Below are 11318 nucleotides of genomic sequence, written 5' to 3'. Positions count from 1 at the left end.
TGGGGCCTGAGCCCAGCCACGGCTGTATTTATCAGGGTTCATGGGAGCTTGGGAGTAGCGTTTGCAGCGGCTGGGGTTCTCATCCTCCCTCATCCGCACCCATACAGGAGGCACAGACTGAGCACTTAGTAAAAGATTTCATTCAGTATGTCTTGTTCTCCTAGAATCAAGGCCACAGCAGAGGGAAGGGGGGCGGGGGGGCTGTGTGTGTGTGTGTGTGTGTGTGTGTGTGTGTGTGTCTGTGTCTGTGTACGTGTGTACCTGCTTCCTCAGGCCAGTTCTGTTAGTTCTCCGGTAGTGGGTGCCGCAGGAAGCCACCCTCTCCTCTGCGGATGGGAAGAAGGAAGAGAGCCCCCTGCTGGGCATAGCCAGTAAGTCCGACTCTACAGCCAACGGGTTGTGTATGTCTGTAGAATTAGGGTGACGCCCATCCAGTTTACCACTCAGGGTGGTGGAATCAAACGAGCTGATTACAGGGAGAAGCCTTGTAATTTTCCCCAGCCAGTCTGGGGACATCAGTCAAATTGCCACCTGTTTGAGGTCAAGCCCAAGCTCCCGCATATCCCCAAGCATCGAGCTAATACTAAGCACTTTCCCTGCCCTGGGTGGGAGACAGCGGGGACATCGCCTCGCCAAGCAGCACCATTGCAGAGGCCCGTCACCTCGGGCCTCCCAAGGCCAGCTCCTGCTGAGTCCTGGACGAGGAACGCTGTCGGGTGGGCGCCAGACAGACGTGCGTCTCTGCGACGCTGCGTTTGTCCAGGCCTCTCATGAGGGGCCGGCCGAGTTCCCTTCCCAGTCCTATCCCCGGCTCCAGCCTGGAGAGGTAGGGTCAGGAGTTCCCGACCAAAACCCGGGACGGGCCGAGTCCGTACGACCGGCTAGCCTTGCCTTCCAGACTCGGAACGGTCCCCAGCGCGCCGCGCTAGTCCGTGCCGTCCACCAGCTCGCACAGCATGTTCTCCAGGGCCGTGATGCGTTGCTCCTGGGCCTGCACCTGCTCCCGAAGGGCCTTGATCTCCCCCAGCAGCGCCTCCAGGGTGTGCTGCTGCTGGAGCGCGGAGGACAGAAGAGGCGGTGTCGGGCAGGGGGCGGTAGAGGGACTTGTAGAGTGGGCCTGGGTGGAGTGGGGCTGATCTTACCGACAAGGGGGCGTCACTGGCCGACTGGCTGCGGCGGGTGCCGGAGGGCGGTCGCGCGTCCAGGATGTTGCGTTTGGTGACCCGGAGCTCGCGATGCTTGGGGGGTACGTAACCATCCCTCAGTGAAATGAGCACGGGTTCCGCGTCCTGACCTGACAGCCATTCGTCTGCCTCTAGGGCTGGCTCCGGGCCGGGTGTGTCTGGGTATAGGTCATCCTGGAACAAGTCTGACTGTGGGGGTTGAGGGGACAGGAGGACAATTGTTAGGGTGCCGGGCCTGCTCCGCTCCGGGCCCTCTCCAACCCCTCTCCTGGCTCCTCACCTTGCGTGGTACAGTCATAATGATGGGTTCACACTTTCTTTCGTGCAACTTGTATAACCTATAAGGGAGTGAGGTTCAGCATTCCCCTCCCTCGCCCCCCGCCAGTCTCCTACCCCCTTAACTTCCGCCTGGGACCAAGGGGTAAGAGGCCAACACTTGCTGAAGGCCTCCCATGCATTGCACTTTTAAACACATTGTTGTCTGGCTGGTAAAACACCTCTGATGGGGTGTTTATCATTTTACAGATGAGGAAACTGAAGTTCAGAGAATGTCAAGCTAGTTAGTGCTGGGGCTGGCCCTGGAAACAAGCCTGTTTGACCCTTTCCCCTGGCCCCCCACTCTTTTCTAAAGATTACACCATTGGGAAAGCACCACATCTTCCCTCATGGAAAATGGGGACAGAAGCAGGCAAGCGGGAAGGTGAAGGCTGCTGACCGGGCGATCTCGCATTTGCTGACATCCAGCCCCCTCTTGGGCATGAAACCCATGCCCCTCTGCGGCTCCTTGCTGCTGAACGTGTTCAGGTAGTGCACAAAAGGTGCTTCGTCAGTAATCTCAAAGTACCGAATGCTGCTGTCGCCCTGCAAAACCAGCTGGTTCAGGGGCCACCCAGAGGGGCCCTGCACATCTCCATCCCGCCTCCTGTTCTCCCCGCCAGGCCACGAGCACCTTGCCGCACAGGTAGATGATGCTGGAGTCCGGATCGTAGAAGGGCAGTAGGACCCCGTTGCTTGTGTCCATCTCCTGCAGTGCCACTGGCTCCTCAAAGTTGTTCTGCCCGAGCACAGGAGGCGTGACCAGACCTGTCCTGCCTTCCATGCCGCTTCTGGATCCCCTGAAGCCCCTTCAGGCTTCCAGCCCGCCCTAAATCCCCATGCGTTCCCACTGCAGCTCTATGGAACCGCGCGGCAGGCCCCGCCCCCGGACACATCACTCCCAGTCTCCCGCTCCTATGCCCCCTGCGCCGCTGCATGCAGTCACCGCAAACCACCCCCAGGGACTCGGCATCACCAGATGGAGGTGCCAGCGTGGGCTCCTTCAGGCGACGCAGCAAAACTGGGCAGAGGGATTGGTGTGGGGATAATAGGTGCTGCAAACAGGGCAGCAGCTCCCGGCCCTGTCCAGGAGGGCATGCCCTGCGGATGGGGGGCGCCTGGCCCCTCTCCGGTGATGCCAGTCCCCGGGGCACACACCCCAAGCTTCCGGCTGCGTTACCGGGTCCCACAGGCCCAGCTCTCGCTGGCTCATGCGGGTGAAGCCCGTGGTGAAGATATGACCCTGGCGTGTGAAGACGGCCCGCATGGGCCTCATCCCCTCGTGGGCCGCAAACCTCTCCTGGGGGCAGGTAGGGGGAGACAGGGAGAGGCGTCACCCAGCTGCCTGCCCTGGGGAGCCTGGAGGGCCCGGCAACCAGTTTGCAGATTTGGGGGCGACAGCGGAGATAAAAGGGAGCCTAAGTACTCAGTTTCCTGGGGGCCCTGGCTGGTCCCAGGCCTGGGGAGCGTCTGGGCCCGGAGAGAGCAGGAGGCGCTCATCTCTCAGCAGATGCCGAGCATTTAAGCGCCTTCAGAGACTGATCCCTGGAGCAGGGGATGTTGCCGGCTCCCAGGGCACGCAGCGAGGCTGTTCCCAGGAGGGAGCTCACCGCTCCACTTCAGCCGTCTTGGGCACGGGCCACAGCCTGGGAGGGCGCTCCAGGCTGACCCAACGAAGGAGCGAGCGCGCGAGCCCAGCGCGGCCTGGCCTACCGGGTCCCAGAGCGCGAGTTGCCGCTCACTCATCCTGCTGAAGCCGGTGCTGAGTAGCTTCCCGTCTGCGGTGAAGACGGCCCGCAGCGGGCGGGCGCCCTCGTGAGGCCGGGCTCGCTCCTGATCGCGGGGTTAGTGGGTTAGAGCTCCCGCCAGCCCGCCCCCGCCCCAGCACACACACGGCGCAGACATGCATGTGCCCCCGCATCCCGCGTTGGGCTTAGGCTGGTGAGGCAGGTGCAACCGACCCCCCAGGGCACCCAGCTGGGACCAGCAAGGGTTGCCTCCTCTCCCCCTCCCAGCAGGTCAACTAGGGTGGGAAGGGGCCCACCGGAGAGCCAGTGTCAGGCCCCAGACCCTGAAAGATGGCGCTGGGTGCCGGCTGAGGAGAGGGGTCCCGGAGCTCAGGTTTCATGCAGGTTCTGGTGGGAGGACAGTTTGCAGCTTCTCCCCCTCTCAATCACAAATCAGGGAGCCCTCTCTGAACTCCTGAGATGGAGAGGAAGAGGAGTGGCGCAGAGAATCGCAGGCTGGGGGCGTAGGGCAGGGAGCTGTGTTTGCAGACATGGAGGGAGCTGGGGGGAGATGTGGGAGCGGGAGCACTGGTATCTGGGGCTGTGATGGGGGAGGTGAGCGCTGGGACCAGGGGCTCAGAGGATTGCGGGTACAGGGGCCTGACCGCTGGTCTCTGGGGTAGGGGCTGGGGAGTGACCAGGCCAGGCACTCACCGCCACCACCTGGCCCTTGCGGGGGTCGACAACGCGCAGGGTCTTGTCCTTGCAGGTGGTGGCTAGCAGGCTGCCATTGTTGTTCCAGCACACGCTGTGGATGACATCCGGGTGCATGTCGTCCAGACTCAGGAGCACCTCTCCAGTGCCCACGTTCCAGATGATGATCACATTGTCACCACCTGCCCAGAGTGGCCAGGCACTGTCAGCTGGGCCTTGCCTTTGTCACCCCAACCCCCTCAGATCTAGAGTAGGGGCCCCCGTAGGCCCCCAGACCTGCACTGAGCAGGACATTCCGGGCAGTGGGGTGCCAGGAGAGGATGCCCACGCGCTTGGAGTGGCCTTCGAGCGTGATGATGGGTTCTGTGATGTTGCGCATAGGCGTATAGTCTGGAATCTGCCACACCTGCGTAGGAGGAAAAGGCCGAGGGTAGGTGGGATGGAGGAGCCACTTTGTTCCTCCGCTCCTCCCTGACTTCCCCTCCCCAACCCTCCAACCCTACTGGCTTTCTTGAGTGGTGTCAAATGCAGGGCAAGATGTGGTGGTACCTGCCTGGGGCAGAAGCAGCTAGGAGCCAGGAGGGGGCACTGCCAGGTCTCCAGAGACCTCCCTAGTCACGCCATCAGGGAGACTTCGGAGCACTGCCCCACTGCTCTTCAGGCCCCAAGTTGGCCATGGCTATAATTAGTCCTAAGCAGTGCATCCTGGGAGGGGGTGGGCATGTAGCTAAAAATAGCCTGGGAGCTGGGCAGGGCAGGGTCCTGGGACCCAGCACCTCCCTTACCACCCTCCCCAGCACAGGTGAGGCAACCCTCCCTGCTTCCCCTGCCCACTGCCCAGCAGCGTCCCACTGGCTCCTACCATGATGGTGGTGTCATCTGAGGCACTGGCGATGACGTTGTCATTGTGTGGGCACCAGTCAATGTCCAGCACAGGGGCCGTGTGCCCAGTGACCAGTGGGTAGTTCTTATCCACGCGCCCTGTCTGGCGGAGTCAGAGAGGGAGAGGTGGGGCCACGCTCCTGTGGTGGTTTTGCGGGGGAAGGTGGGGTGGGCAGTGGACCTGTTTACATCTCAGTTCTCTATCATCTATTTTCTCTTTGCAAATCCCTCTCTGCACGTCCAACCCATGCAGCCTACTTGCTGTACTTCATTGAAAGCAGACAGTTGAAGTCATTTAATATGAGGGAATCAGACACCAAGACACACAGCAAGATACTGGTAGAGTCAAGACTTGAACTCAGCCCAGTGCTCTTCCAAAACACCTACTTGTGTTTTGTGGGAAGCCCCTGGAGGAAGAGGTCAAGGTGAGACAATACCCATTGCAGTGCCCAAGAGCCCTTTCCTAGCCGCCCTGGGCAGATCGCCACCTTGTCACTTGCTTTACCTTGGAACCACAAGCAGCAGGCACTCCTCTAACCTGAGCTGGGGCCCATCTATTTTTGCTCCTTATGGACTGTTTGTGGGGGCTCTGAGGCCTTTGCAGGGGCTGGCATTAGCTCAACCCAGTAGGGGACAGGGGTGGCTGTGTGGCATTGGAATGGCAGTTGTACTGGGGGAGGAGGCGGCTCCAGTTGAAATTTGAGCCCTGGGGATGGTGTCCTTGGATGGTGTCTGCATTGTCACGGAGTGAGTCACTGGCTATTGTCAGGCCTTTTTCTGACCCTGCCACCTGTGGGGCCTCGCCTAACAAGGTGTAAGGGGCAGAATCTTGGTCAAGGTCACGCCTTGGGGTGGCCATCCTGGGGGTGGAGATGGCTTAGGGGCTTGGAGGCTACTCAGCAAAGGTGGTGGTCATTGCCTGGCCCCCGTCCTTGGGGTAGGGAGGGCTCTGGCCTTATGTGTCATGCCCCCCTGACCTTTGCTGTCATTCTACCTCATGCAAGCTTCGGAGGAAGGAGGTGGCCAGGGACTCTGGGTAGAGCCTGATCCTGTCCCCAGTGTGCTGCTCTGGGGTACGATTTAATCAGATGGTCACCCAGGGCTGGGAGACCCCACACCCAAAACATGAGGGGGTGTGGCATTACGAGAGGCAGGAAGAGAGTCTGGCCAGGCCGTGGCTCCACTGCTTCCCAACTACCTCCACCACCTGCTCCAGGGAACAGGGTGCTGGGCTGTGAGTGGGTGCAGGCCAGTATGATGCTGCTGCTCTGGGAGGGGTGAAAGAGCCTCCCAATGGGCCCCTGAGGGTTTGCGGAACAGAGAACAGTCAACCCTCCTGACAGAGGAAGGGAACTAGGTGAAAAGAGGCTGCTGTAAGAAGTCCCCAGCTTCCTTCCCCTCATCCCTCACCTTGGCCAGAGGCAGGACGATGAAAGCACCTCCACCTCCAGCCTCCACAATAATGGCGAGGAATTTGGGGTTGACGGCACAGAAGGAGCTGTCCCACGTGACCTTGGACACACGGATGTCCTCGTAGGCCTGGTCAGCCTTTGCTGCCTGTCCAAACACATGGCGGAACTTGCTCTGCCGAACCACGCGCCGGCTCATGGCTGGGGGCAGAGATGGAGGGTCTCAGTGCCCAGAAATGCCTTTGGTCCTTAGTCCTGTGAGCTGTGGGAGGGAGGAAGAGTGTTTGGGGGTGGCAAGTGAGAAGGGATATCTGGCCAGGAGTTGGGTAAAAGTTAATATAGAGTCTAGTCCTAGAAGCGAGGAGCTTTCTTCAAGGTGATTCAAGTGTGGGGAAGTTCTTTGCCACCCATAAAGTGCTGCTTAATGCAAGGGGCTAGGATTTGGGGCCTGACTTCTTAGAGCTCTGGACTGGGGTGGGGGGCAGTGGAGACTGACTAGGCCCCAAAGCTTCCTGGAAGCTGAAGTGGTTTGGGGAAGAGCCTTAATGCCAGGCTGCCCTCCCGCTGCCTGCCTTAAATGAGCATCTTTTCACAGAAGTGGTTTATCTCCCAGAGGCACCTTGGCCAGAATCAGAGGCTTTGGCCCTCAGATCTTGGCTCCAGGCCAGCTATGGGGCTAGTGCTGCAGCCCCCAAAGATCCTTCAACTCTGCATCTGGCATAGTTCAGGTAGATGGGGTTTTGCCTTTTTCAAAAAATTTGTCAAGGAGAAGTTCCTCCTGTCAGCTAACCTGAGTCCTTCCTGCTGTTTTCATCAATTTTCTCCCATGATGCTGGGGGGACACAGTGTAAGGTGGATCTCTCCTCCTTCCACTCCTCTCTGCACAGGCTTTGCCAAAAGGCCCTAATCAGGTATTCTGGCTTTTGCCTACCATACTTCGGGCCCGCTTCTCCTCTGGGATCTGTCTCCTCCTAACTCTCCTGGGGGTGGGGCCCTCCAGCCCCGGGGCCAGGGCCAGATTTGCGGGAGTGGGGAGGGCGAGGTGCCTTTTCTCTGGCCAGGGCCTGCACTATGCTCTTCACCAGGGGCACACGGAGCTCTTCCAAAGCCTCAGCCACTGACGCCTGCCCCTCCCCAGTCCCGGGCATCTCTGTGCCCTTCACGACGCTTCTGCAGCCCCAGGCCTGAGGCCCGGCCTCCCCGCACCCTCCTTCAGCCTCCTGCCCCGGCACTGCGTTCTTCTGAGACATCGTGTCTGCACCCTGCGGGCGCGCCGGCCGCTCTCCGTCCAAATATAGGCACCAAGTCTGCCCCGCCCGGGACCGAATTTGGCGGCCGGGGGGAGGGGGCGCAGACCTGTGGCCCCTCCAGAGACCCCGCCCGCTCCGCTTTTTACGGTGGCGGGGTGGGTGGGTGGGTACCTGGTCCTGAGCGGGCCGAGGGGCGCTCACGCTGGGACTCCTCTGCGGAGGGGGCTGCGGGCGCGCTGGGGCCGAGAGGAGTAAGGGCGCTGGAACTGTCTCTGTGGGCGTCCGCGGCGTCTGAAGCCCGGGTGTTCGGCCGCGCGCTCCGGCCGCTGCTTGCGGCTCTCCGGGGCCAGGCGCCGCTGCAGTCCCAGCTGCCGCTGCCATCAACCTGCGGAGGCGGGGCCCAGGCAGGGGGCGGAGCCAGAGCTGCCCCGCTCCCTCCAGCGGCGGGAAAGTCGAGCGCGGCGAGCTCCGAGAGGCCAGGCGGTCGGAAAAGCGTCAAAAGTAATTGTGCGTGCGCGAGGGCTGTGCGCGCCCCTTCCCTGCCCTCGACGCCTCGCGGGTGGGCTGGGGAGGTCCAGGTTCTCAGACCCACAGCCGGGCAGTAGGAGAGGGAGCGGCCGAGGGGGCGTGCTCCTCTTAGATCCGGCTGCAGCGCGAGATCAGGTGCCTTCGCGCCGCATTCCGGAGGCAATCGCACTCCCAATTTAGCCAGGCGGGTGGGGGGGAAGTGGGGGGAGCTCCGAGACTGCAAGTCCAGACTCCCTCGGGAGAGGTGCAGGAGGTGCGCTGGGGGAGAAAAGTGAACCCACCTCGACCCCCTTGTTCGAAGGGAAGCTGCTGGCGTTGGTTATTTGCCCAATCAAATTTTAGAGGCCTAGCCTGACCCCTAAAGTCTTCTGGGCCTTGTTTGAATAGGTGTCCGACTCTGTTCCAGGGAAGACCCCGCCTACTTCAACTCCCCTCAGGACCCACGGATCTGAGTATTGACCAAGGTTAAGGAGGAGCTAAAAAGACACCTGATCAAAATACAGCCAATGAAGAACAACTGGTCCCTGTAGCTGCAGCCTACCCAGCACCCACCCCGTGCCTGGACCTCTCTTTCTTTGGAACAGAAGGCCCGGGAGGGCAGCATTGGGCCAGTTATTACCTCCCACTCTCCAGGGCACACCTGGGAATCAATGGAATACAGGCTTCCCAGGGCAGAAATCAGCCCTGGGGGAAAGGGGAAGGAAGATGGTGGGAACCTTGAAGGCACCCACAAGACTCCTTTGTTTCTAAGTATTCAGTGGCTTGCAGGGGAACAGAATCAGAAACTGTTACAGGTACTCAAGAACTAATTCATGGTATGTGGGGCCATAAGGGTAGATCTATCTAAAGATTCCAGGCTCGTGATTAGGAGGAAAAGACCTGAGTGACCAAGCTGCGCCTTACTAACAACAGCTCACACTTACGACGTGTGACAATTAAGTTCGTGAACTTGTTGCACCGATGTTGCTAACCTTTTTTTGCTATCAGAGGGATTATTCATTATGAATTTGTACCAACTGGACAGTTAACTGAGTTTACTATTTGAAAGTGCTGAAAAGGCTGCATGAAAAAATTGAAAACAACCTGAACTTTTCGCCAACAGTTCATGGCTCTTGCATCACGACAATGCACCAGCTCACACGGCACTGTTTGTGAGGGAGTTTTTAGCCAGTAAACAAATAACTATTGGAACACTCACCTGATCTGCCCCCGTTGACTTCTTTCTTTACCCCAAGATAAAGGAAATATTGAAAGGAAGACATTTTGATGACATTCAGGACATCAAGGGTAATACAACAACAGCTCTGATGGCCATTCCAGAAAGAGTTCCAAAATTGCTTTGAAGTGTGGACTAGGCGCTGGCATTGGTGCATAGCTTCCCAAGGGGAGTACTTCAAAGGTGACCATAGTGATATTCAGCAATGAGGTATGTAGCACTTTTTCTAGGATGAGTTTGTGAACTTAATTGTCTGACCTCGTATGTGCCAGACACTGTTTTAAGGGCTTAATACATATTAATTCTATTCAGGTAACAGTCTTCTGAGATGGGTATTATTAATATCCCTATTTTACAGATGAAGCAACTGAGGCACAAAGAGGTTGAGCAGTTTACCCATCAATCAACTGGTAGTTGGTACAACTGAGATTCTTACTCAAGTGGTCTGATGTCCAGGTCCATGTTTTTCAGCTCCATGCATTTCTGCCTCTTTGAAGGACAGTGCCCCTTTATCTCACAAGTGCTGATACTGAGAGTTATGCTTTGTGGCACATAGGAAAGAATGCCTGGACTTAGAAAACCGGAGTTCCAGTCCTGATTCAGTCACCCTGTTTTTGCAACTCTCTGGGCTGTAAGAAGAACGCTGGGTCAGGTTCTATCCAACCCTGCACCATTTTTAGGTAGAAAAGGAATCTGACATTCTGCCTTCTACACTGAAACGGCATCTTTTCTTTCCGCTCTCCTTCCTCCTTTTTAAAGAGAGCTAGGCACTCCATTCTAAAGGTAGGGTCTGGGACTGGAAGCAAGAACCTTTCAATCCATCCTGCCCTCAGTTCCATCATCTGGGAAAAAGAGTTGCTCTCCAGGTACAGGAGCCAGGATTCATAGGCATTGCTTGGGCCTGGCATGGCTCAGCCCTGCCCTCTAGCCTTCTGACGGCCAAGGTCTGGCAGAGCGGTGAGTGGGTGGAGCCAAAGCACAACCAACCAATCAGAGGAAGAAGCCACTTGGGCTTGTTTTCTTGTTACCCATTTGAACTGTTAGCTGCACTCTGAACTGCAGTAAGTAGAAGGGCATGACTTTCATCTTTCATAAAGCCATTTTCTGGAAGAGGTGGCCTGGCAACTTAGATATGATTTGGTCCATTTTCTTTGGCTAGAAAGCCAAGACTAAACCTACCTATCTAGATTGGTTAGGGACTCGGGGCACCCCTAGCATGTTTTGTGAAATGATCTTGCCTTTACCTTTATGCACTCGGAGACCACCATGCAGCCAGAGACCAGTGGTTTGCCCCTCGCACTTGATACGGACGATTCTGAATGAAGCATGCTAACAATTTTTAGTTCAAGGCAGTATTTTCTCTGGAAACCAGCAAACTGGTTTTTTTGCTAGAAATTTGGAAACGAAACTGAGCCTTCCCAACACAGCAGTGCTGCCTTGTATGTGATGAATGGCACCACTAAAATCTCTCGTGATGGGTCTGTGGAGGGGTGGGAGAAGTGGGGAACCTCTGCTTCCACCCCTAGCCTGTTTTAGAGAACTACCCTTTGGCTCTCTCTCCCTCCTCCACCATTGACATCAAGTTCTAATGATGGGGAAACGTTCAAACTTTTACTTCTTTGAAAAGTCACTCCCCATTTCTAGAGTGATCTGAGGTGTCTTGTGCTGAAAGCTTGTGAGCTCTCACCAATGTCCAGAGAGGTCACCCACCCAAGAAATCCAGTCCCTTCTGGGGCAGGTCACAGCAGCTGTCCCAGAGCAGTCATTCTGCACCACAGATGGCAGAGGAATTTCGGTCCCCTTGCTTATTCATTCTACCATTCAGGTGGTGGCTTTGGCAAGGACCTCTTTGACTAGGCAAGTTCCCAGCTTGGTCACTTGATTGGAACCACAATGTCTGAAATAAACTTTAGTGATCCTATTTCCCACCCAGTCTTAATTTTGTGGGAGGCAGAAAGTTACGTTTTTTTCTAGAGCTCAGCTATCTCTGAAGGGTGTGCTTGATGGAGACAACCACTAATTGCTTCATGTTTACCATGTGTTCTCTTCCAATTCCTCCACCTTCTCCAGCATCCACCCTCTTTGTGGCACTT

The 11318-nt window shown here is 57.3% G+C and overlaps 1 protein-coding gene across 8 annotated transcripts; it reads right to left on the bottom strand.

Moving 5' to 3' along the window:
• Positions 1-217: 217 nt before the first annotated feature.
• Positions 218-7896, bottom strand: CORO6 (coronin 6). 8 transcript variants are annotated; one of them, XM_033090764.1, is made up of 12 exons: positions 7653-7896; positions 6233-6432; positions 4803-4925; positions 4217-4346; positions 3941-4122; positions 3213-3332; positions 2680-2799; positions 2134-2238; positions 1900-2045; positions 1465-1522; positions 1143-1373; positions 218-1051 (listed from the first exon to the last, which is right to left on the bottom strand). In XM_033090764.1, the coding sequence occupies exons 2-12, from the start codon at positions 6428-6430 to the stop codon at positions 926-928; spliced, it is 1539 nt and encodes a 512-aa protein (XP_032946655.1). In that variant the 5' UTR covers positions 6431-6432; positions 7653-7896; the 3' UTR covers positions 218-925. The 8 variants fall into 8 exon arrangements, with proteins under 8 accessions (XP_032946655.1, XP_032946656.1, XP_032946654.1 ...); XM_033090765.1 differs by having other exon boundaries at positions 218-1048; positions 6233-6493; positions 7653-7895; XM_033090763.1 differs by having other exon boundaries at positions 219-1051; positions 6233-6493; positions 7653-7895.
• Between the last annotated feature and the right edge of the window lie 3422 nt (positions 7897-11318).

Source organism: Rhinolophus ferrumequinum, chromosome 21, assembly GCF_004115265.2.
Source record: "Rhinolophus ferrumequinum isolate MPI-CBG mRhiFer1 chromosome 21, mRhiFer1_v1.p, whole genome shotgun sequence".
In the NCBI taxonomy this organism is placed as follows: Eukaryota; Metazoa; Chordata; class Mammalia; order Chiroptera; family Rhinolophidae; genus Rhinolophus; species Rhinolophus ferrumequinum.
This window is presented reverse-complemented; position numbering and strand designations above follow the sequence as displayed.

What these genes read in the sequence shown, in the direction of transcription:
- CORO6 (XM_033090764.1), bottom strand. Translation starts at nt 6,430, where the DNA reads ATGAGCCGGCGCGTGGTTCGGCAGAGCAAGTTCCGCCATGTGTTTGGA. An exon ending in CAGATGACACCACCATCATG is followed by an intron (nt 4,347 to 4,802) that starts GTAGGAGCCAGT and finishes CCTCCTACGCAG; the next exon opens with GTGTGGCAGATTCCAGACTA. An exon ending in TCATCTACCTGTGCGGCAAG is followed by an intron (nt 2,046 to 2,133) that starts GTGCTCGTGGCC and finishes CTGGTTTTGCAG; the next exon opens with GGCGACAGCAGCATTCGGTA.